The sequence below is a fragment of the Gopherus flavomarginatus genome, chromosome 1 (genome assembly GCF_025201925.1).
Source record: "Gopherus flavomarginatus isolate rGopFla2 chromosome 1, rGopFla2.mat.asm, whole genome shotgun sequence".
NCBI classification, from domain to species: Eukaryota; Metazoa; Chordata; order Testudines; family Testudinidae; genus Gopherus; species Gopherus flavomarginatus.
In genome coordinates, this window is record NC_066617.1 from 141358410 (window position 1) to 141385842 (window position 27433).

Here is a 27433-nt window from a genome sequence, read left to right on the forward strand (position 1 = left end):
TTTATTACAAATATTTGCACCGTAAAAATGATAAACAAAAGAAATAGTATTTTTCAGTTCACCTCATACAAGTACTGTAGTGCAATCTCCTTATTATGAAATTGCAACTTACAAATGTAGTTTTTTTGTTACATAATTGTACTAAAAAACAAAACAATGTAAAACTTTAGAGCCTACAAGTCCAATCAGTCCTACTTCTTCTTCAGCCAATTGCTAAGAGAAACAAATTTGTTTACATTTACAGGAACTAATGCTGCCCACTTCTTAATTACAATGTCACCTGAAAGTGAGAACAGATGTTCGCATGGCACTGTTGTAGCTGGTGTTGCAAGATATTTACGTGCCAGATGCACTAAAGATTCATATGCCTCTTCATGTTTTAGTCATCATTCCAGAAGACATGTTTCCGTGCTGATGACGCTTGTTAAAAAAATAATGTGTTAATTAAATTTGTGGCTGAACTCCTAGGGGGAGAATTGTATGTCTCCTGCTGTTTTACCCGCATTCTGCCATATATTTCATGTTATAGCAGTCTCAGATGAAGACCCATCACATGTTGTTCATTTTAAGAACACTTTCACTGCAAATTTGACAGAATGAAAAGAGTATACCAATGTGAAATTTCTGAAGATAGCTCCAGCAGTTGACCCAAGGTTTAAGAATCTGAAGTGCCTTTCAAAATCTGAGCGGGATCAATTGTGGAGTATGCTTTCAGAAGTCTTAAAAAAACAACACTCTGATGTGGAAACTACAGAACCCAAACCACCAAAAAAGACTGACTCAAATGTTGAAAATGAACATGCATCGGGCTGCACTGCTTTGGATTGTTATTGAGCAGAACTCGTCATCAACATGGACACATGTCCTCTGGAATGGTGGTTGAAGCATGAAGAGACATATGAATCTTTAGTGCATCTGGCACGTAAATGTCTTGGGACGCCGGCTACAACAGTGCCATGCAAATGCTTGTTCTCACTTTCAGATGACATTGTAAACAAGAAGCAGGCAGCATTATTTTCCACAAATGTAAACAAACTTGTTTATCTGAGCGATTGGCTGAACAAGAAGTAGAACTGATTGGACTTGAAGGCGCTGAAGTTTTACTTTGTTTTATTTTTGAATGCAGTTTTTTTTTGTACATAATTCTACAAAATTAAGTTAAACTTTCATGATAAAGAGATTGCGCTACAGTACTTGTGTTAAGTGAATTGAAAAATACTATTTCTTTTTTTTACAGTGCAAATATTTGTAATAAAAATAAATCCAAAGTGAGCACTGTACAGTTCGTATTCTGTGTTGTAATTGAAATCAGTATGTTTTGAAAATGTAGAAAACATCAAATATATTTAAATAAATGGTATTTTATAATTGTTTAGCAGCACGATTCATCGCAATTAATCACAATTAATATTTTTGACAGCCCTATGTGTTAAATAAAACAAGCACAAATAGTCTTAACTAAAAACCTCTTCTCTCTCAACTGCTGAGGTTTCAGTTCCTTTTGATTTCATATTCCAACTAGCTCTTCAGTTATACATAGAATTCCAGGGTAGACGAGACCTGACTTGTTAATGTAAAAAACAAGCAGAAATCTCCCATTCCGTCTTTTTTAAAAAAGGGGGGAAGGAAGAACCATCTAAGCCTTCTTTTTCCATCATAAGTTCCTTTGGAAGATAGATTTTTTATTGGTAAATGTTGGGAAACGTCAGTTTCACCCCCCCCCCGAAAAATATTTCCATTGATAATAATCAAAATTTACAAATACGTATAGTAAAAAAAATGCTGCTTCCAAACTTTGATTTAAGGATCTTTATTTTGTATATTTGACCTGTGATGTTGACAGTTTGTGTTTTAATGGTTATAAAGCTTGAACTTTGCATGTCTATTGTCATTAAATAATTGTCTGACCTCCTCTCCCAAATAATTTCCTGCAACTGAAAATTTAAATAAATAGAAATTGGAGAAAAAATGAATAAAACTCATAATTGTGCATAACTGAAAATGTAACTTGATAAAAATAGAAGTGTTTAAAATACTGTTGAAATTATAAAAAAATAAAAATTGAATTCTGCCAAGCCTAATCACAAGGAAGGAAAAAAGGGCACAAATACAATTTCTTTTTCTTTTGCAGGTCACCTTTAAGCCTCATCTATCTGCATCTAGCTTCTCTGGCTCAGTCAGAGCAGAAAGGACTTCAGTATTTCTGGCTGGTAGTCTCTGTGTCTTACAGCTTTGCTGATCTGTGCTTGGAATAATTCTTGGGTCCGTTTCTGCAGATTTTAACTTCGCCATGTATCCACCATCAATGATAGCAACTGGAAGTGTGGGAGCAGCCATCTGTGGCCTTCAGCTTGATGATGGGGAAAGTTCACTGTCCGGTGACAGCCTAACAGAACTCCTGGCCAAGATCACAAACATAGATGTGGTAAGTGTCCTGAAAACATTGTTGTTTCTTTGCTGAGAAAGCTGTGGAAAATATGATCAACATAATTTGCTTGATCCTGCTAGCCCATGGGAGTTCCATAGGCAGAGGGCTTGCAGGACTGAGCTCATAGACACGGTTACAAAGCTTTGGAAATGGCCCCAAACTCTCATGGTCTGTGTACGCTGCAGTTAAAAACCTTCAGCTGGCCCATGCCAGGTGACTCGGACTAAGGGGCTGTTTAATTGTGGTGTTAGAGTCCTAGAGTTTAGGCTGCAGACCAAGCCCAAACATCTACATCGCAATTAAACGGTTCCTTATCCCAATCATAGAATCATAAACTTTAAGGTCAGAAGGGACCATTATGATCATCTAATCTGACCTCCTGCACAATGCAGGCCACAGAATCTCACCCACCCACTCCCATATCAAACCTGTGTCTGAGCCATTGAAGTCCTCAAATTATGGTTTAAAGACTTCAAGGTGCAGTGAATCCTCCAGCAAGTGACCTGTTCCCCACGCTGCAGAGGAAGGCGAAAAACCTCCAGGGCCTCTGTCAATCTTCCCTGGAAGAAAATTCCTTCCTGACCCCATATATGGCGATCAGCTAAACCCTGAGCATGTGGGCAAGACTCACCAGCCAGACACCCAGGAAAGAATTCTCTGTAGTAACTCAGAGAACATCCCATCACAGGCCATTGGGCATATTTACCGCTAATAGTCAGAGACCAATTTCTTGCCAAAATTAGGCTATCCCATCATACCATCCCCTCCATAAACTTATCAAGCTTAGTCTTTAAGCCAGATATGTCTTTTGCCCCCACTGCACCCCTTGGAAGGCTGTTCCAGAACTTCTCTCCTCTGGTGGTTAGAAACCTTCGTCTAATTTCAAGTCTAAACTTCCTGATGGCCAGTTTATATCCACTTTTTCTTGTGTCCACGTTGGTACTGAACTGAAATAATTCCTCTCCCTCCCTGATATTTATCCCTCTGATACATTTATTAAGAGCAATCATATCTCCCCTCAGCCTTCTTTTGGTTCAGCTAAACAAGCCCGAGTCATTTGGCATGGGCCAGCTACAGGTGTCTAACTGCAGTGTACACATACCCTAAGTCACACTCTACCTGGCTTTTCTGTGAATGCACAAGGGGTGTATTTATTGAAGAGAGGAAGTGGGTGCAACAAGGGGGCATCTGGCAGGCCCTGCTAGTGTCTTTTGGAATGCGTTGCCCCAAAGGGAGTAGGGGGAAGGCCTTGGACACGCCTCCCATCAACAATGGCCAGCAGAGCAGACCTGTCACAAAGGGGAGTGCACCCTACATCTTTATGAAGGGTGATGAAGTGAGCAGACAGAAGGCATTGGGTTTCCCTGAGATCCCCCCTGGAAATGAAAATTTCCATCTTCGACACCAGGGACCAATGCAAGACTGGTTAAATCTGGGCCTGTATTTGCAGTCCTTGGATGGTGCATCTGTTATTTTGACCCTTCATTGATGCACCTTTTTTAAAGGTCCCTGATTTAAAGTCTTCAGGCACTGTGTACAGTATATCCAGATAAAGAAATCAATTCTCTTTTTATTCCATTTACTATACATTCATTGAGGACACTTCTTAGGTTATGAGAAAGTTTTCTCAGAAATAACAGAGGAATCTGGCAGTTTTTTGATGGTCTATGTGAAATGAATTTGATGGTATCAGGTCAGTTTCCAAAACCCGACATTCTTGTTTGCAGTCTCAGCAGAGAGTTCAAACATTGTGAAGGGATCACTGAGAATGACCTACCCTGTTGCCCCTAGAGGTGGGTCTCACAAGTTCTTGGTTGAGTTATGCTGTGGGGGGGAGTTTCATTGCTGCTGTCCAAGGTGCACCCCGTCTGTGGATAAACATGGGACTTCCACCTCTAGGATTGTTAATCAATCGTGTTTCACCAGCACTCAAATGACAAGAAAATAGATGCTGGCTTCTGACAAGATGATGCTTTTCTACCATAAGCCCATCTGTTTACTGCATGCCATCCTAACATATTAACTATAAATTGTTGTGTTTCTTTTATCTTGCAAAAATAATATTCTGTGCATTTATTATATTTTTGGATGCATTACTGTCTAAGCCCTGCTATTTTTTCACCAGCAAATTTAAGTCTTTGCATTTCATTTCTGATTTCCAAGAATGGTCCAGTTTTGCAAAAAAAAAAGTTGGCAGAATTTTTTACATTTCCCCCCATGTCTCCTTGTTTTTAATGTGACATTCTGAATTTCTTTTAGTTGGAAACCACTTTGCACAGAAAAGAGGCAACATTTTGAATTTCACATGCTTTTAATGTGAAAGGAATCATGGTTGTGGAAATTTCACACACACTTTCTGGGTCTAGTAATGAAATGAAATGAAATTTTTTACAGAAAGTATTTGTTGCTTTTTGTACATCTCTGCTATGGACATGTGTAGGGCAAGAGACTGTGAGTGATATATAGCAATATGCAGCAGGATAATGCAGTAAGAGAAAATCACATTATTTAGGCTGCATGGCCTGGTAAAAGTGGAAGTTAATTATTGTATAGTGCTCCTTTAGCAATGGAGGACGCGTATAACCCTTATCATTTGTTGGAGGGACAAGGGGGGGATGAAGGGGCACACCGAGCCCTTGGCATGAGGGATGGGGTGCGGGAGTTGCAGGTGATGGTCTCTGAGGTAGAGGTGTATGGGAGGGTAGCACACAGGGAGCTTGTGGAGAGCGATGGAGGAACACAAGGAACCCCTGATATGTGCAGTGAGCTCAGCTTAAACAAGCTGCAACATGTGTACTGCTCTGGTAATAGTGCTGAAAAAAATAGTATCAGAAGGGAAATAAAACATCATGTTACCACAAACTGTAACTAATCGGGATTAGGATGACACCTTCATGGGGGATACATTATCCCATATCTACCTACTGTGGGGCTTTTTGTGGCTTCCCTCGAAGCATCTGGTAATGTTAGAGACAGGATATTGGACCATGGATCTGATCCCTGTTGCAATTCCTCCTGTGCTCTCTAAAAGGATTACAGTAATACTCTTCTACTTCTCCCAACTTTATTTGTAGTTGTATGCAGTGAGCATTTTTTAGGATTGGGATTAGGTCCTGTCTGTTTACATTTCCTGTCATGTCTTTGCTTATCTTTGCCATGGAGAAAGAAACATTTAAAAAGTTTAGGGGGAACTTGTCTAAGGAAGGCATCGGCTCCCATTGACATTCAATGGAAATTTGAGCACTTCACTGCTCTTTGTGCCTTTAAAAATTCCCCCAATCGTATTTTTGAAGTATTTTCTCTGGGAATAGAAACAAGTGCAGCTTAGTAGCCACCAAGCCCTATATCTTAGAACTGGAGTCTTCATTAGAGTTCAGAGCTTTTTCCCTGGTGACAGTCAGTGGAAGAGAGGCATCAGGCTGCAGCCTAAGCTGTCACAGGACTACATTTTCAGTATCACTGAACTCCATCTAGGCTCTGGATATTGTTTCCATAATAATGAGCATTCGTCAGAGAGGAGAAAGAGTCCCAGATATACTGCTGATGTGTCTGCAGGCCCTGGTAACGTTAGATGGGTTTGTTTTTGAGTGGCTCTGTTCTTTCTTCTCAATGAGTCCTGTGTTGGACAGTTGCTCATCTGCTGTACGGTTTCTCTAGCGCAGGATGCCATGGAAATCTTTCCATCATTCCTCTTGTTTAGCATGGATGGGAGGTTTGGGTTGCAGTGGAATCAGTATGCTGACAATATTCAGCTGTGTGTCTCCTTTTCATCTGTCCCAGACATTGCAGACCTAGCGTCTAGCCAAGATTGTGGCTTGGAGGATTGCTAGTTGGCTGAAGCTCATTCTGGATAGGACAGAAATGACACTAGTAGAATGGGAGAAATGTTGGTAGGAGAGTATAGAGGGGATATCTAGTCCGTAGATGGAGGAGCAATACTCACCATATAGAGGTTAGCAAGGTTTGCAGTTGTAGGGGTGCTGCAGAACCTTTAGCTGCTCCTGGATTCCTAGGTATTAGGAAAGAGCATGTTTTTCATTGTTGCAAGCAAAGAGATAGTGACCATTCCTCTATGATATAGCCCTTGCTACAGTAATCTATTCCTAGTCACCTCCAGATTGGTTATTGCAGTTCACTCTACCCTTGAAAAACAATCAGAGACCCCAACTAGTGCAGGCTACACTGTTGTATTATTTTTTATTTATTTCCAGATGCAATTCAAAGTATTGACATTTCACCTAGAACGCCCTGCTTGACTTGGGATCCTGGCTGCCTTAGAGAATGAATCTCCTCATGTGCTGTTTTGCTGGCTGGAGAAAGGGCACAGTGAAGTGTCTTTTTCTGTGGAGTTTCCTTTCCCCTTGTTCACACAGAGCCCAAATTAATTGATTTTCAGGGCATGTTGCAGGGTGTACCCAAGACCAAGCCTGAGAGGAAGGGGAAGGCTTCACTTTCTCTGGTGGCTTAGGGAGGTTCTATGCATCTTTTTCATTTGACATTGTCAATGTATGTTTTAATACATGTGGTTCCTACTGTAAATGGGGCTGGTAGGGCCACCTATTATTAAAGTTCCCTGACATTTCCTGTTATAAGACCCTATTTTTAATTGCTTGTAAAATTGCCAAACTTGAACTATTTGGGCTGAAATTTTCGATGCTCTGGACTGCTGCAGGCCAGGCCGGGTCCAAGTCCTGGCACCCGAACTGACAGCAGAGAGCTGTCTCTCCTGTGCTCTCAGTGACCACCCCCACTCCCCATTCTGGGCCCAGGCAGTATTATTGAAGAAGCTGCCTGATTCAAATGCAGAGGGGACAATAACCAGATTTGCAGAGGGTAGAGGAGTTTATTGGGACAAGGAGCCTGGTGGGGAGATTGGAACTGACTGGGACTGGGAGCTGGGGTAGGAGAAGACTGAAAATGGCTGGGCAGAGAGACTAGGACTATGAGCCAGGTGGGAAATTGGGACTGGGAACAGGGGGAGACTGAGACAAGGAGCTGGGGGTGGACTCCAAGATTGCATTGGGGGGGGACTGGAGGTCAGGGTGAGGGAGAGAGGATGAGGAGCCAGCAAGGAGGGAGCAGGGACTGATTGAGCAAGGAGACTGGGAACAAGGGGCTGGGAGATTGGTGGGTGGAACTGGGAATGGTTTTGATGGGAGACTGAGGGTGAGGGACAGACTGGGACTGAGAATCTGGAGGAGTGAGACTGGGACTTGGACGAGAAGCTCAAAGAGTGTCCAGGAGTGGAGAGTGGGACTGGTGAGGTGAGGAAAATGGGACTGGGATGAGAATCCATGGGTGAGGAAGAGATAGGATTGGGACATGTTGGAGGGGATGGGACAAAAGGAATCACACTTGCCTCTCCCCTGTCCATAAGGCCACTGACCCTGTCAAAGAAGGAAAGTAGGTTGATTTGGCATGATTTGTTCTTGACAAATCCATGCTGACTATTCCTTATATAACCCTGTTATCCCCTAGGCGTGTACAGATTGATTGATTGTTTAATAATTTCTTCTAATATCTTTCCAGGTATCAAACTTAGGCTGACTGGTCTATAGTTTTCTGGGTCCTCTTTATTCCCCTTTTTAAGATAGGTACTGTGTTTGCCCCTTCCCAGTCCTCTGAACTTCACCCATCCTCCATGTGTTCTCAAAGATAATTGCTAATGGTTCAGAGATTGCTTCAGCTAGTTCCTTAAGGACTCTAGAATGAATTTCATCAGGCTCTGACAATTTTGAGTATATTTAACTTATCTATTCCTCTTAACCCCTTCTTTCCTTATTCAGGCTTGCTTTCCTTCCCCCTTGATGTTAATATTTATTGTGTTAAATAACTGGTCACCATTAACCTTTTTAGTGAACACTGAAGCAAAATAAGCATTAAACACTTCAGCCTTCCTGATGTCATCAGTCACTAGCTTTCCTTCCTCACTAAGTAGAGGACCTACCATTTCCTTTATCTTTCTCTTGCTGCTAATGTATTTAAAGAACCTCTTATTGTTGCCTTCTATATCCCTTGCTAGGAGTAACTCATTTTGTGGCTTAGCCTTTCTGATTTTTCCCCTATATGCTTGTTGCTATTCTTTTGTACTCCTCCTTAGCAATTTATCCATGTTTCCACTTATTGTTGGATGCCTTTTTGATTTTCAGGTAAGTAAAGAGCTTCTAATGCAGCCATGTTGGCTTCTTCCTATTCATGTTTTTCCATTGCATTGGAATAATTGATGGTTGTGTCTTTAATAGTCTCTTTGAGAAACTTCTAACTTTCCTGCACTCCTTTATCCTTTAGATTTACTTCACATGGATCTTGCCTACTATTCTCTGAGTTTTTCTGCTTTTTTGAAGTCCCTTGTTCTTATTCTGCTTCTCCCACTTCTTCTTTTCCTTATAATCACGAAACTTATCATTTCATGATCACTTTCACCCAAATTGCTTTCCACCTTCAGATTTGCAACTAATTCCTCCCATTTTGTCAGAATCAAGTCCAAAATGGCTGTCTCTTTGATTACTTCCTCCACTTTATGAAACAAAAAGTTGTCCCCATACATTTCAGTAACTTGCTGGAAATGTTGTGTTTTACTGTATTACTTTTCCTGCAGATGTCTGATTGTTAAAGTCCCCCATTACTACCAGGTCTTGTGTTTTGGATATTTCTGTTATTTGTTATAGAAATGCCTCATCCATCTCTTCCTCTTTTGGTGATCTGTAGTAGGCCCCTACCAGGACCTCTTGCCTGTTTTTTCCCCTTTTATCTTTACTAAGAGACTTTCAACTGGTCTGTCTCTCACCTCCTTCTGGACCTCAGAACAAGTGTATATACTCTTGATGTATAATGCAATACTTTCTTTCTTTTTCCCAGGTGGGTATATTATGCAATATGATGGAATTTCTGGTGGTTTGTTTTTTTTTTTCAATTTGCTTTTTTACAACCCCAGCAACCTTAATTTGTGTCCCTTATGCATATGCATTATAATATAGACTTCAGTTACCAGTCCCAGCCTCTCCACCTTCCCTGACTCCTTTTCCCACTCTGCTCTTTCTCCCACCCACACTGCATGTAAATGTCAACTTCCTTCTGTGCACTGCCTGGATCCAGCAGGGGGCTCAGTAAGTGCATAGGACAGACAGGCTCACTGCTTTCACTTTAGATGAGGGGACCTGGACCCGGCACAGTTGCAGCAGCCCAGAGGTGCAGCTGCAGGGAAGGTCCTGTTCAGCCCCTGGCTGGAGCATGCTCAGTGTGGATGGACCCTGTGGGGAATTTAGCTGCTAAAAATCTAAGTCTCTACTGAGCATGTGCAAATGTTTTTGTTTCTTTTTTTACAAAAGGTTATAAATTGGCCTAATTTGGCTGGTCACACTCCTGACACAGAAGCCATCCTCTTACCAAATTGCCAGTCCCTATTCCAAAGCATCTGGTTGCTAAAGCTCTTCAAAGAAAACGTCCCTAGAGTTTTTGAATATGGGCAAAACAATGTATTTTTCCCTACCCTTATTCTCAGAAGTGCCTGAACTGTTTTGGCAGAAATTTTCCATACACCTAGCATGTCAATTTCAGACCAAACCATTAATGTCTGGCAAAGTTATAAGCAACTGAAAACAGAGTTTTATAATGGGAAGTGTCAGGCAACTGTAATAGGTGATTCTACCAGCTCTGCCTATAATGCGTATCTGTTACTGTAGAAAAAATATACTATCTCTGCATTGTTGAAGGGTTAGTATCAGGCTGCATTAGTAAAGGGTAAAGACTACTGTAATGTCCTGCAATGGGGCAGAGTTAAAATTGTACATACAACCATAGTTTGCTCTCCGTTCCAGATTTGTGATCACTTAAACCTGTAACTGTACTGTTACAATAACTTCAGCTTTTCTATGTGAACTGGCCTGTTTTTCAAGGGGGAGTGGAGAGAGGAGGGAAAAATTGAGGACTTTTAGGCTCCGGGAACATCATAGTATGGTAAAAGATCCTTCTTATATTGCAAGTTCTTTGAGGCAGAGATGGTCTTCCTGTTCTGTGTTTGTACAGCACCTAGCACAATGGGGTCCCGGTCCATGACTCTGGCTCCTAGGCACTACAATAATTTAAATATATAATAATAATTATTAATATCCTGGAGAGGTTACAGGCTCTGCAAATGAAAAGCTTCTCCCCTGCCAACCCAAGCAACAACCTTCAGAACCCTGAAGAGTACCTGAGGGGAGGGGAAGGAGGGAGCAGGCAGCAGAATTAGCACTAATCCCATTCATGTCCCCTGGGCAGCAGCTGCTGGGTTACGTTACCCTCTGAAAAGGTTAGCATGGGTCTCATCCTGGTGCAGTTAGCATCATTGCTGTGATGGTTAGTAAAATTGACTGTCTAATCCTCACTGAGGACTAGCAACCCTGAACATTTCAGACTTTAAAGTGCAGCCATTTCTGAGTTATGCATGAGTAGAGAAGCATCTTACAACGTTCTTAACAGGAAAAAAAGCATATTTTTTAACCCCTGCGTAACTCAGAAATTGCCGAAGGGATTTTGCTTTAGCTTTGAAAAAAAAAAAAGCACCATCTGAGATAAAGATGAAGAATTTCAGCTCCAGAGTTAGAAGTATGTGAAAACAGAAGGTTATAATGAGAGACTGATGTAGCCTTAACTATAACGAACTCTCCTAGGCTTCTGCTGAAGTATATGAGAATGCTTCCTGTTTACAAGGAAATAACTGTACCAGAGCTGCATAAACTCAAATGCCAAAATCAGTGGTCTTTACAATAACATAACTAAGAGCAGATTTTGGCATGTAGTGCTCTAATATTTTTTAATAGACGTTTCATTATGAATTAGGCCAAAATATGTTATTAATAAAGAGAATTTAGTTTAGACTCCTTCTATTTAAATAAATAAACCCTTCCTATGTGACTGTTTCTTTCTAAAACAGAGAGCCAGGTAGTGATGTACTGGTCTGCTGTAAATCTGGAGTAACTCCGTGGACTTGATGAGAGTTACTCTGGATTTTCACTGGCATAAGTGAGATCAGAACCTTGCCCAGTAGCTGTTACATTACATAGTGGTATATTATGCCAATATCATTCGATAACGATTGTTTGCTAAATAGTGGCTATACAAAATTTGGCAAAAAATAAAATGTGGTGTGAAGGAACTGTGACCCTCACACTCTATGAGGGAATAATTGAGCTGTGTGAGAGCTGGGCTTTATTACTCCTTCTGGCTACCAAAATAAATATTGGGACCTTATACTAATGAGAAGCTGAGAAGCCTGACAGTTTTATGGGTAGTGAAATTACCTTTGTGTGGTACATTTTAAGTGCTTTTTCCAAACAGAAGATAGTAGCTAGTGCCTAGTGCTTTCGCACAGCTGTATGTGATATTGTAAGGTTGTGGGCATCTACTGTGATCTCATTTTCTTCAATAGAGTAGGAATGTGTCTTCTGTTATTTGCTAAAGAGGTAACTGGTTGGGGAAAAGTTTAAAACCCCCCACCTCTATCGACATGAAGTTCACTGAGTGGTCTCTCTATCTCTCAATTGATCATTGCAGTGGAAGAATAAACAACTTGAAAAGATAGCGTTGCCAACTTTCCAATTTCTCAAAACCGGACAGTACAGCAAGAGTTGCAGGAACTTCTCCTCATCCTCTGTTCCTCCTCTTCCGCTAAGGCCCCACCCCTTGCGCCGCCTCATTCCCCAAGGCTCTGCCCCCACTCACTCCTTTCTCCCTTCTCCCCTGTCTCTTGCTGCTCTTCTCTCTTCCTCATCACTCGATCCTCTTCCCCACCCTCTCCATCCCTGAGCTGGGCTCCCTCTGCCCGTAAGGGGACTACTCACCTGCCGCCTGTGGAGCCAGGGCTAGGAGCTGCAAGCCTGATGTGGAGCCTGCCTGATTGCCCACAAGATGCAGGTAGAAGATGGCCCCAGCTGAGCAGGAGCTGGCGTGGGTTAATGACCTGGTGCTTTTCCCCTCCCTGCCCTGCTGCTCACCCTTAAGGCAGGTAATAAGTGGGAGGGCCATGGCCCTCTGGTCCCCCATGTCTGGTGAATCCTGCATTACATTGTGGTCAGAATTGCCTGGACCACTCATCTCCCCTCAGGGATCCTTCCCCCGCCCAGCGGTCAGCAAGGGGCCAGGCCCCACTCTCTTACGCCGGCAGCAGTTCCTCGAGGCCGACAGCAGCTGCCAAGCCAGCCCCACTCAGAGGCCAGGGTAAAGTGGAACCAAATGCACCTCCAGCTGAGGGACAAGCCAGCCCCTCCCCACATTCCCTGCTCCTGCCTGGCAGGTATTGCTCCGCCCTGGGCTCTGGCTCATCCCACCGGGCTGATCCTACTGGAGGTGGGGGAATTGACACTGCTGGGCCCGATCCTGTGGCACCCCTATTTGCACCCCTCCACCCCACTAGCTCCGTGCTGCCGCTCTCTCCCTGCCTTAGTTACGGCCTTGGAAAATTGCGGTAACAGGCATTTTGGTGTCTGGTGAATACTTCTGATCAGAGACTGTACAGGTCCCCTTAAAACCAGACTTTCTAGCCGAAAACCAGACACCTGGCAACCCTATGAAAAGATAGGAATTTTCATATTGGACCAGACCAACATTCCACCTACTGCAGCTTCCTGTCTCCAGCAGTACCAGATGCATCAGAGGAAAGGGCAAGAAACCCTATTGTGAACAGTTATGAACTATGAGAAAGGATGGCCCAGTGGTTAGGATGCTATACCTGGGATTCCCAAGTTCATTTCTTTGTTTCTGTGTGACGCTAGGCAAATCACTTAGGGTGGGATCTATGAAGGGACTTCGGTGTTGCAATGCTGAACATCACAGAGTTTAGAAAATCACAGGAACAATGCCGCGATCCGCAAAGCTGAGTTAAGCACCTCAGCTTCCAGTACAATGAATGGGGAGAGAGCTACAAAAGCCAGTATGCTACGTGGGAACTCACCTAAACTAGCCAACAGAAGATGTCAGCCAGAAGCAGGTGTGTCAAACCCCACCCCCTTGGGTATAGGGCCTATGTCTGGGCTGCAAAGAGTTGCCTAGCTCTGCTTAGCAATACTCGAATGGCAACCCCTGACTTGGAGTCAGGTGGCTTCAGCAACTAAACTGTGTTTCTTGTTGGAATGAGTTAGGCACCTGCCTTGCTCCACACAAAATGGCTGCCAGAGGAAGTAGTGCACACCTTACAACTTTTAGCCCAATGGTTAGAGAACTCCTCTGGGATGTGAGAGACGCAAGTTCAATTCTTCTTTCTCTGCTAGAGCAGGGGAAAGTATTTGAACAGAGGTCTGCCATTGCTCAGGCGAGTGCTCTGATCACTGAGCTATGGGATACTCTGGTATGGGTGTTTCTTCTGTCTGTCCTGTTGAAGCTATTTCATTGTGGCTAAATAACAAAAGAGTGATGGGAGGAGGGGGACTGTACCCAGGGTCTCTCACCTCCCAGCTGGGTGCTCTAACCACTAGGTTTCAGAATCATTCTCCCTTTCTGGTCCAATGACTTTTCCACAGTGGATAAATATTAAATAGCCATTAGGTGAGAGAGAGCGCATGAGAGAATAACTCTGTGGTCCAGTGGTTAGGGCACTCTCGTGAGAGGCATGGGTCCAGTTCCCCTGATCTTTCATTAGTTATACCCAATTGAAAGGCTTCCAACAGGAGAGACTGAGGGAGCCTCATATCAGAATATCCCATAGCTCAGTGGTTACAGCACTTTCCTGAGAGATGGGACACCTCGGTACAAATCATTTTTTCTCCCCCTCTGGTATTGAGGGGGGAATTGAATGTGAGCTAAAGATTATAAGGTGAGCATCTCTTCTTCTGGCCAGATTTTTGACTGGGATCTGATCTGGTATGCAGCCTCTGAGCATGCCTACAGGATCAGGCTCCACATGTGATGTAGGAAGACAAACACCTATCTTCACCTGATTTGTGAAGTACTCTGGGGCTTAGGTGGGGAGATGGGCATCTGGACTCTCAGAAGGCGTCAGCAGTGTACATGCCCAGAAGCTGAAACATAAGGGCTGAGGGAGCTTTACCCTGAAACGTAATCACCCAGTGAGTTTAGGTGACTGCAGGGTTTGGTGGGAGTTTTGTGGATAGCAGTGTAGCCAAAACTGGGACTTAGACACCTAAAACTGAGATTTAGGTGCCTAGGTACCTTTGTGGATCCCACCCTTACTATCTCTGTGCCTCAGTACCACCTATTGGGCAACCAGATTGTGGCCCCATTGTGGTTGGCTCTGTGCAGATATATAGGGCCAAATTTTCCATAGAGCTCAGCACTCAAAATTGGGCACTAGAATAAGTGGACCGATTTTCAGGAGCAATCAGCCTGTTGGGCGTAGGGTGGGTGCTGAGGACTTTTGAAAATCTGTCTATGAAGTGTCACTGTGGTAGTTGCTGGAAGCTGAGGACTTCTGAAACTCTAGCCTGATTGGTGGACTCTGAGCCCTTCAAAATATGGCTTTGATCTGTTTTGAAAATCTGGCCCATAGTAAATGACAACCTCTGCCGCAAATATTATAAATACTTTCTTCTTGCCCTTCCTAAAACATCCTATATTAAATCTGCTATGTATATTACTTTTCAGCCACAGAAATAATTCTGATATTATCTTCACACAGATCCTTTCAAATCTCTAGATCTAACTGAAGTTCAGAGTTGCCACATTCTAGAATTAAGTTTTTGTTGAACCACATTATAAAATCATGGAATATCCATTGGCAGTCTGTCTAGAATGGATAGCATTTGAGCACTGTTCCTAAGGCACACACATCATTTATTCCCTCTTTTGTAGAGTTTAGGGCCTGTGGTTTTGGAACCATGTAACAGGGCTTGCTGTGTCCTATCCTGCTTTATTTGTTGCAGGCTGCATTTTGTATGCAAGGAAACAACAGACAAAATAGCCTCAAAAGAAAGGAAGAATGAGATAGTTTCCTAAGTTGTCTTTGCCTGAGTTGGCAGCTGCTGTAGCTCATTCAGCTTTTTGTTCTCCAGTGAGTGCTGTGCGTGTGTAGTAACAATGGGGTGATGCAGTTACACTGTAGGCTAATAGTGGAGTTCCGTCAAGTCCATTCATAAATACAGAGAAGGATGCAGTGCTGTGAAAGCAAGCCAGCTTGCAGAGGAAGTAAGACCTCCAAGTAATGAGCTCTCCATCACAAACATAGCTGTCAGATCTCATGGACTGGTGATAGACTGCGATCATCTGGTTGGAGGCTTGCCCCGACCTGCACCACTGCAGATGTGTGACCTGTTCAAGTTGACAGAAGACACTGATAATGAGTAGCAAATTTTCCTCATTATATACACACATAGCCCTAGTTTAGCTTTGTAATGCAACACAAATATTGTAGGTTTTCTAGGAATCCCAATTATTATAGACTCTGACATTATTATTGCTATTGTTCTTGTTATGCACTTCTGTCATCTGAAGATCTCAAAGTATTTTACTACCATTAAAGGACCACTGCCAACTTGAAATCTCAATTCAGCTTTAAAAATGAGTTAATTTGAGGTGTGATATATGCCCCTGAATTCCTCCTGCCAATTTTTTTGGCTTTACATTTATGTTTTCCTAAAAAAATGTTTTCCCCTCGGTTGTGAAAGACCTCCCGAACAACAGGAGAAACAGCCTATCCTGGTATCAAAGGGTAGCCATGTTAGTCTGTATCCACAAAAACAACAAGGAATCCGGTGGCACCTTAAAGACTAACAATGCCTATCCTGGGGAAACATTTAACTAAATGTAAACACAGTGTTGTCAAATGAACTAAGAAAACTGAAAAATTAGAGGGGGAAAAAACTTGTTTTCCCTGATCCCTTTCAGTTACAGTCATCTTAGGCAGTCCTGGTAACACAGTAAGTAAACAAATTCTGACAGAAATGTGATTTTATTTACCATATTTAAGTATGATGATGTCCCTTAAATTAATTTACCTACACAACACCCCTGCGGGAGAGCAACATATTATTTTCCCTGTTTAGAGATGGGTAAACTGGGCTATACAAGCAAACTTTGTAGCCATAATTCATAACCAGTGAGAACAACAAAAGAAGCATTTTTCTATTTGTAAACTGAATCAATTTGGTCTGGAATCAATAAGACCCCAACAACATGAGACGTGGGATGGCATTTTCACATTGTCACTTTTCAGCTCTTGGTTCGTATAGACAGTAGTGTTGCAGAGTTAGGGGCCAGTGCACTGCAAATCAAGTCCCCAATTCAGGAAACCGTCCCTATGCTAATAGCACATGCACAAATTCCATACAGTTAATCATGTGCGTAAGTGCTTTCAGGAATTGGGGCCCAAATGGGACCAAGTGGGAATCCAGTGTCCTTTGTCCTTAGCAGTGTGGATCACAGGTTCTGTGCAGGAATTTATGCAAATCCTTATTCCTAAATGCATGAGTAGTTGCATTCCTGTGCTCTCAAAGCAAAATGTAAATAACAGGAGACCAGCACTGTTACAGCAATCACCCACTGCACCCCCTTACATTTGTTACATATCTCCTCTTACTTGAAAGAAGTACTTCTGTTTTCTTCTTCTGGTTTTTCTTTAAGTTTTTAAAAGAGGTCCTTTTCAGGAATGTTGCTTAAGAGAACCAGAGACGTTTGAATAGTCATCAGGTAGGCTAACAGTTCTCTTCTTTAAGTACCAGTAAACACTTAGGAAAAAAACACCTCTTTTTTTGCACAGAGATGTCCTGTGAATTTTTCAGTGTTTTCGGACTGCTGAATTTTATCACTCAGTAAAGCATCCAGACTTTGGATTTAAGCTTTTGAGCTTTGGCAGCAACTGTGAAGTAATGGTGTAAACAAAACGTGTGTAATTGTAGCTCAGTGGTGTCTTTTAGATCATTTAATTAAAAAAACTAAATAAAAAAACCCCACTCTAATATGTTGTTCTTCAGCTAGTTATCGTACAGGGCAAAAAATGTGGTTTGCTTACAGATGTGTGATTTGCAAGCAGCTCAAAAATAACATGGTTCATTTAATGCTAATGTAGATTCGCTACTAGCATCTTTGTTACTAGATTGTCTAAACCTGCTCTAAGCTCTAGATAAATTGTTTTATATTAGATTTCCAAAATATAGTGACACCTCTCTTAAGTGATCTCTCATAGTCCAAAATTATTTGCTTAGAAGAGGTTAAGTGGAGCAGAATTGTGTTCAAAGCATTTGCGGATATTTTGTGATGGTTTCTTGATGAAGAATGTTGCCTGGTGAGGATGGTGTTTAATAGGCTTTCAGTGTACCCAGATGAGAGTAAATAAAATGAGACTTTGTTACATCAATAGACGTACAGTTACTGGATTGTTTCTTAGACAGTGTTCCATAGCATGTCATCTACTTCCATTGAGCCTCTTTCATATTCCCAGATGTATTTACTTGCTTACTATTTGATGGGCAAACCTAAAAGGTTCTGAGTTTCAGATCAGTTTCCATAAGTTCAGATTCTTTTCTAAACCTCATCTTTGGTTAAAAAAAAACACAAAAAACAGGCTAGAAATCTTGCTGGACAAATGGCACAGAGGAGTTGGAAACAAACTGTAGATACTTTCATCAAGAGCTCAGTCCTGCAAAGTACTGAGATCCCTCAATTTGAAGTTAGTGGGCCCTAACGGCAGTAGGCATCTCCCAGAAGGTGCGCAGGACCTGGCAGAATTGGGTCCTAAGCTGCCAATAGAGATCCACGGTGGTTCAGTAGTGACTGAAAGTTCTTCTTCAAGTGCTTGCTTATGTCCATTCCATTGTAGGTGTATGTGCTTGCCACATGCACCGGTGCCGGAAGTTTTTCCTTCAGTGGTATCCATAGGGGACTGGCTCAGGTGCCCTCTGGAGTGGTGCACATATGTGCCGGTATAAGGGGCACTGCATCTCCCCCTTCCCTCAGTTCCTTCTTACCGCCAGTGACGGTGCTGGAACATCTCTTTGCTTCGGCAAGCTTTTCTATCTCTACTGTGTCTAGCAGTGAACTTGTTGTATATAGTTGTTTAAAGTTGTATAGATAATAGCTCCCTTAGTGTTAAGTTAGAAATAATTAGTTAGTCTCGTATGAGACTTAGCCTAGGGATGGGGCATGCCCTGGTCCCCAGGCTTCAAACCTTGTGACTCTTGCAGAAAACCTATACCAGTCAGTGATCCCCATAGAAGCTTCCTGAAGTGTTTAGGAGAAGCCCACATGAGCAACAAGTGTCACATTTGCATGAGCTTCAGGCCTCAGACCAAGAAGGAGCAGGACATTCATCTCTGAGAGCTCCTTATGGAGTCAGCCCTCCCTCTGGCCTCGGATCTGACGAGATCGGACTCTGCTCCAATGCACCGTGGCCTCTGACCGGCGCCGATCCCCATCCGCAATACTGGCTAAAAAGCAAAGAAAGGCCAGGAAGGGGCATTATCCTACGTCCTATAAAGGGAAGGAGAGAGACGGAGGAGAGCTAAGACCCACGTGGGGCAGGTCTTCACTCCAGACGGTGGCCAGGACCTGACTCCCATTGAGCAGTCAAGCCCACTTCAAGACCTGCCTGCCATGTGGGTAGCAGCAGAGGCACTCAGCACCTGGCATTTCTGTCCACACATGCATCCAACCTCGGTTGGGGAGCGTCTCTCGATATTCTGCAGACTCAGGGGTTATGGTCTCAAAAGGAGCTTGTGTTACAGATAAACATCAGAGAGCTCAGAGCCATCCGTCTGGCTTCCGTGTCTTCCTTCCCCAATTATCTGGTCGAGTGGTGCAGGTGTTGACGGACAGCACAGCCTCCATGTTCTATGTCAGCAGGCAGGGGCAGCTCAATCGTCGGCTCTGTGCCAGGAGGCCTCCATCTGTGAGACTTCTGCATTCAGCATGCAGTCCACCTGGAAGCCTCACACCTCCCCAGCGTATGGAACACGCTGGTGGATCGCCTCAGCAGGTCCTACTTCTCTCACCATGAGTGGTCCCTTCACTCTGAAGTTGTCAGAATGCTCCTCCAGAAGTGGGGAGCTCCTCGAGTGGACCTGTTTGCCACCAGAAAGAACAGGAAGTGCCATCAGTTCTGCTCGCTCCATAGCCTTGGCAGAGGCTCACTATCCGATGCCTTTTTCCTGTCTTGGTCAGGGGATGTACGCCTTCCTGCCAATTCCGTTCATCAGCAGAGTCCTCTCAGAAATCAAGAGGGACAAGGCACGGGTCATTATGATCACCCCAGCATGGCCTTGCCAGTATTGGTTTGGCATGCTCATGAACCCGGACATGGCAGCCCTGTGGCCACTTGCCAGCCACCCAGCCCTACTCTCGCAGGATCATGGTCAGCTCCTGCACCTAAACCTTACCTCTCTCCACCTCAGCTTGGATGCTGCGTGACTGAATCCAGAGGAACAAACCTGCTCTAGTCAGATACAGCAGGTTCTCTTAGGGAGCAGAAAACCCTTCACCAGAGCAACTTGCCTGGCAAAGTGGAAGCGTTTCTCTTGCTGGGTCGAAGCGGGATATCTCCCCGACCCAGTCATCTCTGCAGTCCATCCTGGATTACCTGCTTCACTTAAAGCACCAGGGCCTCGCCTCTCTTCGATCAAGGTGCACCTGGCAGCCATATTGGCCTTCCATCCTTGCATCCAGGATAGATCGATGTTCTCACATGAGATGTCTATCAGGTTCCTGAAAGGCCTTGAAAGACTCTTTCCACCGGTCTGGGACCCGGTTCCTCAATGGGACCTGAACCTGGTCGTCTCCAGGCTCACGGGTCTACCCTTTGAGCCTATGGCTTCTGGTTCCCTTTCCCACTTGTTGTGGAAGGTTGCATTCCTTGTAGCTGTTACTTCAGCGAGATGTGTCTCAGAGATTAAAGCCCTCACTTTGGAGCCTCCATACATGGCATTCTACAAGGACAAGGTCCGGCTGAGGTCCCATCCAGTCTTCCTGCCAAAGGTGGCGTCGCACTTCCATGACAACAAAGATATCTTCCTCATGGTGTTCTGTCCAAAGTCTCACATAACCAATGAGGAGAGGCGGCCGCACACTCTAGATGTTAGGTGCACCCTGGCTTTCTACCTGGAGCGCACAAAGCTCTTCCGCAGATCGACCCAGCTCTTTATCATGACAGCTAACAGGCTGAAGGGCCTTCCAGTGTCCTCTCAGAGGATATCAAATTGGATCACTACCTGCATCTGTACTTATTATGAGTTGATGCAGGCTGTGCCTCCACTGATTAGGGCTCAGGCATCTTTGGCTGCCTTCCTGGCATATGTCCCTATCCAGAACATGTGCAGGGTCAGACATGGACTTCGGTACACATGTTTACAATGCATTACACTATCACCCAGCAAGCTAGAGATGACACTGGATTTGGAAGAGCTGTGTTGCAATCAACACATCCATGAACTTCTACCCGCCTCTAGTGTTGTTGCTTGGGAGTCACCTACAATGGAATGGACATGAACAAGCACTTGAAGAAGAAAAGAAGGTTGTGATGGGTTGGATCGTGGAAACCCTCTTGGGGCTGCCAACTGATGTGCCAAGACTACTTCTGCCCCTGCTTTTCCTCCCAGCCTGGGACTCCAGCACCCTGTCTTGTTGAGCCAGACACACCAGTCTGCTCCAGCACAGACACAGGGCCTAAACCACATGCCCCAAAGCTGCAGACTTAACTGAAAGCAGCTTACAGAAGTGTTCCTGTCTTTAACACTCAGATACCCAACTCCCAATGGGGTCCAAACCCCAAATAAATCCATTTTACCCTTTATAAAGCTTATACAAGGTAAACTCATAAATTGTTCGCCCTCTATAACAATGATAGAGAGATATGCTCAGTTGTTTGCCCCCCTCAGGTATTAATACCTACTCTGGGTTAATTAATAAGTAAAAAGTGATTTTATTAAATACAGAAAGTAGGATTTCAGTGATTCTAAGTAGTAACAGACAGAACAAAGTGAATTACCAAGTAAAATAATATAAAACACGCAAATCTAAGTCTAATACAGTAATAAAATTGAATACAGATAAAATCTCACCCTCAGAGATGTTTCAATAAGTTTCTTTCACAGACTGGACACCTTCCTAGTCTGGGCACAATCCTTTCCCCTGGTACAGCCCTTGTTCTAGCTCAGGTAGTAGCTAGACGATTTCTCATGATGGCTGCCCCCTTTTCTCTGTTCCACCCATTTATATATCTTTTGCATAAAGCAGAAATCCTTTGTCCCTCTGGGTTCCCATCCCCCCTTTCTCAATGGAAAAGCACCAGGTTAAAGATGGATTCCAGTTCAAGTGACATGATCACATGTCACTGTAAGACTTCATTACTCACTTGCCAGCACACACATTTATAGGAAGGCTCACAAGTAAAACAGAGCCATCTAAACAATTCTCTTGGTTAATGGGAGCCATCAAGATTCCAAACCACCATTAATGGCCCACACTTCGCATAATTACAATAGGCCCTCAGAGTTATATTTTATATTTCTGGTTTCAGATACAAGACTGATACATTTGTACAAATAGGATGACCACACTCAGTAGATTATAAACTTTATAATGATACCTTACAAGAGACCTTTTGCATGAAGCATATTCCAGTTACATTATATTCATACTCATCAGCATACTTTCATAAAATCATATAGAGTGTAACGTCACAACAGTTACCTTTTGTAACTGTTGTTCTTCGAGATCTGTTGCTCATGTCCATTCCATGACTCACTCTCCTTCCTCTCTGTTGGCATTCCGGCAAGAGGGAACTGAGGGAGGTGGGAGCTGATGGCACCCCTTATACTGGCACATATGTGTGCTGCACCAGAGCTGGTCCTCTACAGTTACCACTGAGGGAAAAACTTCCGGCACCGGAGGATGTGGCAAGCACACACACCTACAATGGAATGGACATGAGCAACACATCTCAAAGAACACTGGTTACCAAAAGTAAGCATCTTTTCTTGCCACTGGCTGTTTGGTGGCCTATGTAAAAGGAATCTGGTGATCCCAGTCTAGTTCTTACTGAAGAACCCTGTCCCCAGAGGCAGTTGGTGCAGTATGTTAACATACTCACAGTAAGTGAGGCAAGAAGTAAGCGAGAAGATTTAAGGATAAAACTGTTTTCCTTATTCCCATAATGTTCCTTGTTCAGCATTAGACGAAAGTGTCTCTTGTGATTCTTTAAGGGCTAAGATGGTATTACTGCTTCCCATTCTGTTCTGTGGATAGAAGGCTGCAGCAAAAGGCCAGTGAAGTCAGTTGAAAGACTCCATCCACTGACTTCAATGGGCTTAGGATGAGGCCCAAAGAGAATCCCTAGGCGGGTGTATCATAACCTTAGTCCCAGATTTGGACCTTAGCGTCCAAAATATGGGGGTTAGCATGAAAACCTCCAAGCTTAGCTACCAGCTTGGACCTGGTACTTGCTGCCACCACCCAAAAAATTAGAGTGTTTTGGGGCACTCTGGTCCCCCTGAACAACCTTCCCTGGGGACCCCAAGACCCAAATCCCTTGAGTCTCACAACAAAGGGAAATAATCCTTTTTCCCTTCCCCCCTCCAGGTGCTCCTGGAGAGATACACAGACACAAGCTCTGTGAATCCAAACAGAGTGACTCCCCCTCTCCGTTCCCAGTCCTGGAAACAAAAGCACTTTCCTCTTCACCCAGAGGGAATGCAAAATCAGGCTAGCAAATCCAACACACACAGATCTCCCCCTGATTTCTTCCTCCCACCAATTCCCTGGTGAGTACAGACTCAATTTCCCTGAAGTAAAGAAAAACTCCAACAGGTTTTAAAAGAAAGCTTTATATAAAAAGAAAGAAAAATACATACAAATGGTCTCTCTGTATTAAGGTGACAAAATACAGGGTCAATTGCTTAAAAGAATATTGAATAAACAGCCTTATTCAAAAAGAATACAAATCAAAGCACTCCAGCACTTATATTCATGCAAATACCAAGAAAAGAAACCATATAACTTACTATCTGATCTCTTTGTCCTTACACTTAGAAACAGAAGATTAGAAAGCAAAAACTACTTCTCCAAAGCTCAGAGAAAGCAGGCAGACAGAAAACAAAGACTCAGACACAAAATTCCCTCCACCCAAAGTTGAAAAATCCGGTTTCCTGATTGGTCCTCTGGTCAGGTGCTTCAGGTGAAAGAGACATTAACCCTTAGCTATCTGTTTATGACAGGGTGGCTTGAGAGAGGACTTCAGGATCAGCCCTATATAAACTAGCTGCTAAAACAATAAAATTTTATTTGTGTTTTTCCTTTTTCAGCTTTTATTTTTCACTTTGGGCCTAACCTTGCAAGGTGCTGAGTACTTCCTGCACCTCCTTACCTCAGTGAAATCAATGAGAGTTGAGGGCACTCAATATCATGCAAGTTCAGGTCTGTACCAGCCTGTTCTAAAGCCCACTGAAATCAATCGCAAAATTCCATTGACTTCAGTGGTGCAAAGTTGGACCCTGTTTGCAGAGATGGATGGGAGGCTCACATACCAGATTGCCAGATGCAAACATCTTCATAACAGTCGTAGAAACATATTTAAGTTTAAAAAAGGAGAATATGGAAAAATCAGCAAGAACATGCATTAACTTGGTGCTGAAAAGTTAAAGAAATGAATCGCGTATAGTACCAGGTCTTTCCAAATGCTTAAACCCTATTTCTAGGTTATCATGCCTGGAAATTCAGAACCTGGACTTTCTATGTTAAATAACCCAAACTTGACATAGTGCAATATATTTCTCCTCCGGTTTGTTTTCTCCATGTGACTTTCTATCACTGTGCAAAGGTTATTTGCTGCTAAGCACAAAAGTTTATCTTTTTTTCCAAACATCAAAAAAAACCAAAACTGAAATAAGCTGCCCAAGAACTGTGACGTTTCACACAAAAAATTAAGTGTTCTTTTCTTCTGCACATGCTACGATGACAATAAAATTGTGGAATGGAAACTACCTGAACTATTTTAATAGTTTAAACTACTAGACCAGAAAGAAAAATGAGGAAGTTGATCCATGTGACACATGGCTTAACAACCCTTCTGAAAAAAACCAACCAAAACAAACGATAGAGTATTTGTCAGTAATGGTCACAATCACTACATCTTACAGTATAATTATTATACTATTCTGGACTATTCTGTAGTACGCTATAGTGTTGTTTTTAAAGGAAATTTCCCAACTTCTATTTTTTTATTTCTTTTTAATTTATAGAGCAGCGTTCCCTACCTCTGGGTTCTGTACATGGTAAAACTGCAACAGTAAAAAATAAAATCTAGAAATAAATTACATACAAACACAGCAAAGCAACACCAGACTTTGAGAAATGACACTCTGCATCATTGGAAGCCTGATTATTGACTCTGCTGAGTTGTTTTTAATTCTGTAGCCTGTAACTTTGGATAGGAGCAAAGTCCAAATTAAAGGGAGAAAGAAGTGGTAGTTCCACCCACAAACCAAGTCCACTTCCTTGATACACCAAGTATCAGTAAATTGTTGCAGATCTTCATAATATGTTCATTCTTTTCCTTTCTCCCATAATAGTTAACATCCCATCGCCATGAACAGTGGCAATTCACACTTCTCAGAGCTATTATTTCAGGCTCTGTGCACAGTCAGGCAGACAGTCCTTGCAGCGGTTAGCCTTCAGATTATGAACTTGAGTGTATCTTCTCAACCATAAGTGCCAGTGATTTAGAATGAGTTTCATTGGTATGCTCCAGTCAATTTTGCTGCCATAGCAATGCTAAGCAGCTGGATTCCAGTGGTGAATCTGGCCCTATTTTTTTTTTTTTAAGTAGACACTTTGTTTCTGCAACACAAGATGACAGCCTCCAAAATGAAGTCCCAGCTTGGTAAATTGCCGCTAGCCAGCCAGGTTCAACCCCAGGATATGTGCTTTATACATATGAATAAATAAAAATTACTGGTTTGATTAGTAAATTATATTGAAGTTGTTAGAACTTGACAGACAATATATTGATAGTTGTATCATACTATAGGTATTGTCTTACAGATTTCATTGATGAATTATTGTTAAAACCAATCTTCAATCTGAACACCATATCCAGAAACACAAACATCCACCTTATTGTGAGCCCCAGTAGAATATAAAAAGCCATGCACACACATAATAGTCCAGATTCTGACCTGAAATACCTTGTAGGCTTCAGCTATAAAATGAGGACTGAGGTACTGACCCACTTTTGTATTAAGTGCTTTGAGATTCTCAGGCCATGCCTACACTATAAAATTAAGTTGATGCACAGCCACCACAGTAATTACGTCAATTTTGCATGTCAACGCTATGCTCCCGGTGTTGGTGGTATACATCCTCACTAACAGCACTTGCATCAATGCTGAGAGCAGTGCACCAGGGGTAGCTATTCCACTGTGCATCTCATCACCATGTAGCACAGGGTGTTTTAGTGCATCATGGGAGCAAGTGAGTGGTGTGGGGGTGACTAGGAACATGGGTTCAACGTCCCATGATGCAGTTTTCTCCATCCCATTATTCCATGGCCATCTCTCTTAAAAAGCCCTGCAAACACGCACATCTGCCATCTTTGTGAGAAGCATGGATCCTGCACTGCTCTGCTCTTCAGTATTGTGATGAGCGTTACAACCACAACATGCCTGATCCTGAAGTATTTCCAGAGCCATGAGGCGGATTCCTTGCAAGCTGCCTTGCTGTGCTCCATGGAAAGAAACAATTCAAGGCTGTTGTTGGCAGTCACGGAGAAACTTCACACAGTGGACTGCCGGTTCTGGGCCCAAGAATCAAGTACTGACTGGTGGGATTGCATCATTATACAGTGGCTGTGGAACTTTTGGATGCCTAAGGCCATATTCCTGGAACTGTGTGTGGAGCTTGCCCCTACCTTGCAGTGCTGTGACACCAAATTGAGAGCTACACTCACAGTAGAGAAGCAAGTAGTGATTGGTGTGTGGAAGCTTTCAACACCAGATTGCTATTCATCAATCAGGAATCAATTTGGAGTTGAAAAATCCACCGTGGGGATTGTTCTGTTGCAAGTGTGCAGGGTCATTAATTGTGTCCTGTTACGAAGGACTGTGACTATAGGCAACGTGCAGGACATAGTGGATGGTTTTGCAATAATGGAGTTCCCTAACTGCAGTGGGGCAAGAGATGGCACGCATATCCCTATTTTTGCACCAGACCACCTTGCCATGGAGTACATCAACAGAAAGGGGTACTTTTCTATGGTATTGCAAGCACTGGTGGATCACTGGGGTCGTTTCACTGTCATCAACACGGACTGGTCAGGGAAGGTGCATGATGCACGCATCTTAAAGAACACAGGACTGTAGAGAAAGCTGTTAGCAGGGACTTTCTTTCCAAACCAGACAATTACCATTGGCATGTTGAAATGCCAATAGTAATCTTGGGACACCCAGCCTGCTCCCTACTCCCATGGCGTACATTAGTCAGCACGACCCCAACAGGGAGTGCTTCAGGCACAGACTCAGCAGGTGCAGAATGACAGTTGGATGTGCCTTTGGCCATTTGAATGGCTGCTGGCATTGTCTACTCAAAAGATTAGACCTCAGAGGAGAAAATATCCCTATGGTGTCTGCCTGCTGTCTGCTTCATAATATCTGTGAAGCAAAAAGGGGGGAGTGGTTTCTGCAGGAGTGGAGGTGGAATGGCTGTCTGCTGCTTTTGAGCAGCTAGATACGAGTGCTGTAAGAAGAGATCAGCAGAGGTCTATACAGCTCAGGGAGGCTTTGAAGGACCATTTTAACAATGAGCCACAGTAACATATGTTGCTGTAGTCTTCTGTGCCTTTTTTTCTGGCAACCCAGTATGACCATTGTAATGAGTGTTCTGTGTGTGGTAATACAACATTGCAAATGCACCTATTGCTATTATCTGTGGATGATGTCAGCCCCAGTCAGCATATCTTATGAACTAATAAAGATGGATTAAGTTTCCATAAATAGACTTTTATTCAGAACCCATACAAAGATAAGAACGGCCATACTGGGTCAGACCAATGGTCCATCCTGTCCAGTATCCTGTCTTCCGACAGTGGCCAATACC

The 27433-nt window shown here is 43.2% G+C and overlaps 1 protein-coding gene across 5 annotated transcripts in view; it reads left to right on the forward strand.

The window, feature by feature from the left end:
* Positions 1-27433, forward strand: part of CCND2 (cyclin D2) — an 83534-nt gene that overhangs the window by 19645 nt on the left and 36456 nt on the right. For all 5 annotated transcript variants that reach the window (XM_050966329.1, XM_050966348.1, XM_050966338.1 and 2 more), the window contains exon 4: positions 2277-2425. In XM_050966329.1, the coding sequence (XP_050822286.1) occupies positions 2277-2425 (149 nt within the window). The remainder of the gene's footprint in view (positions 1-2276; positions 2426-27433) is intronic.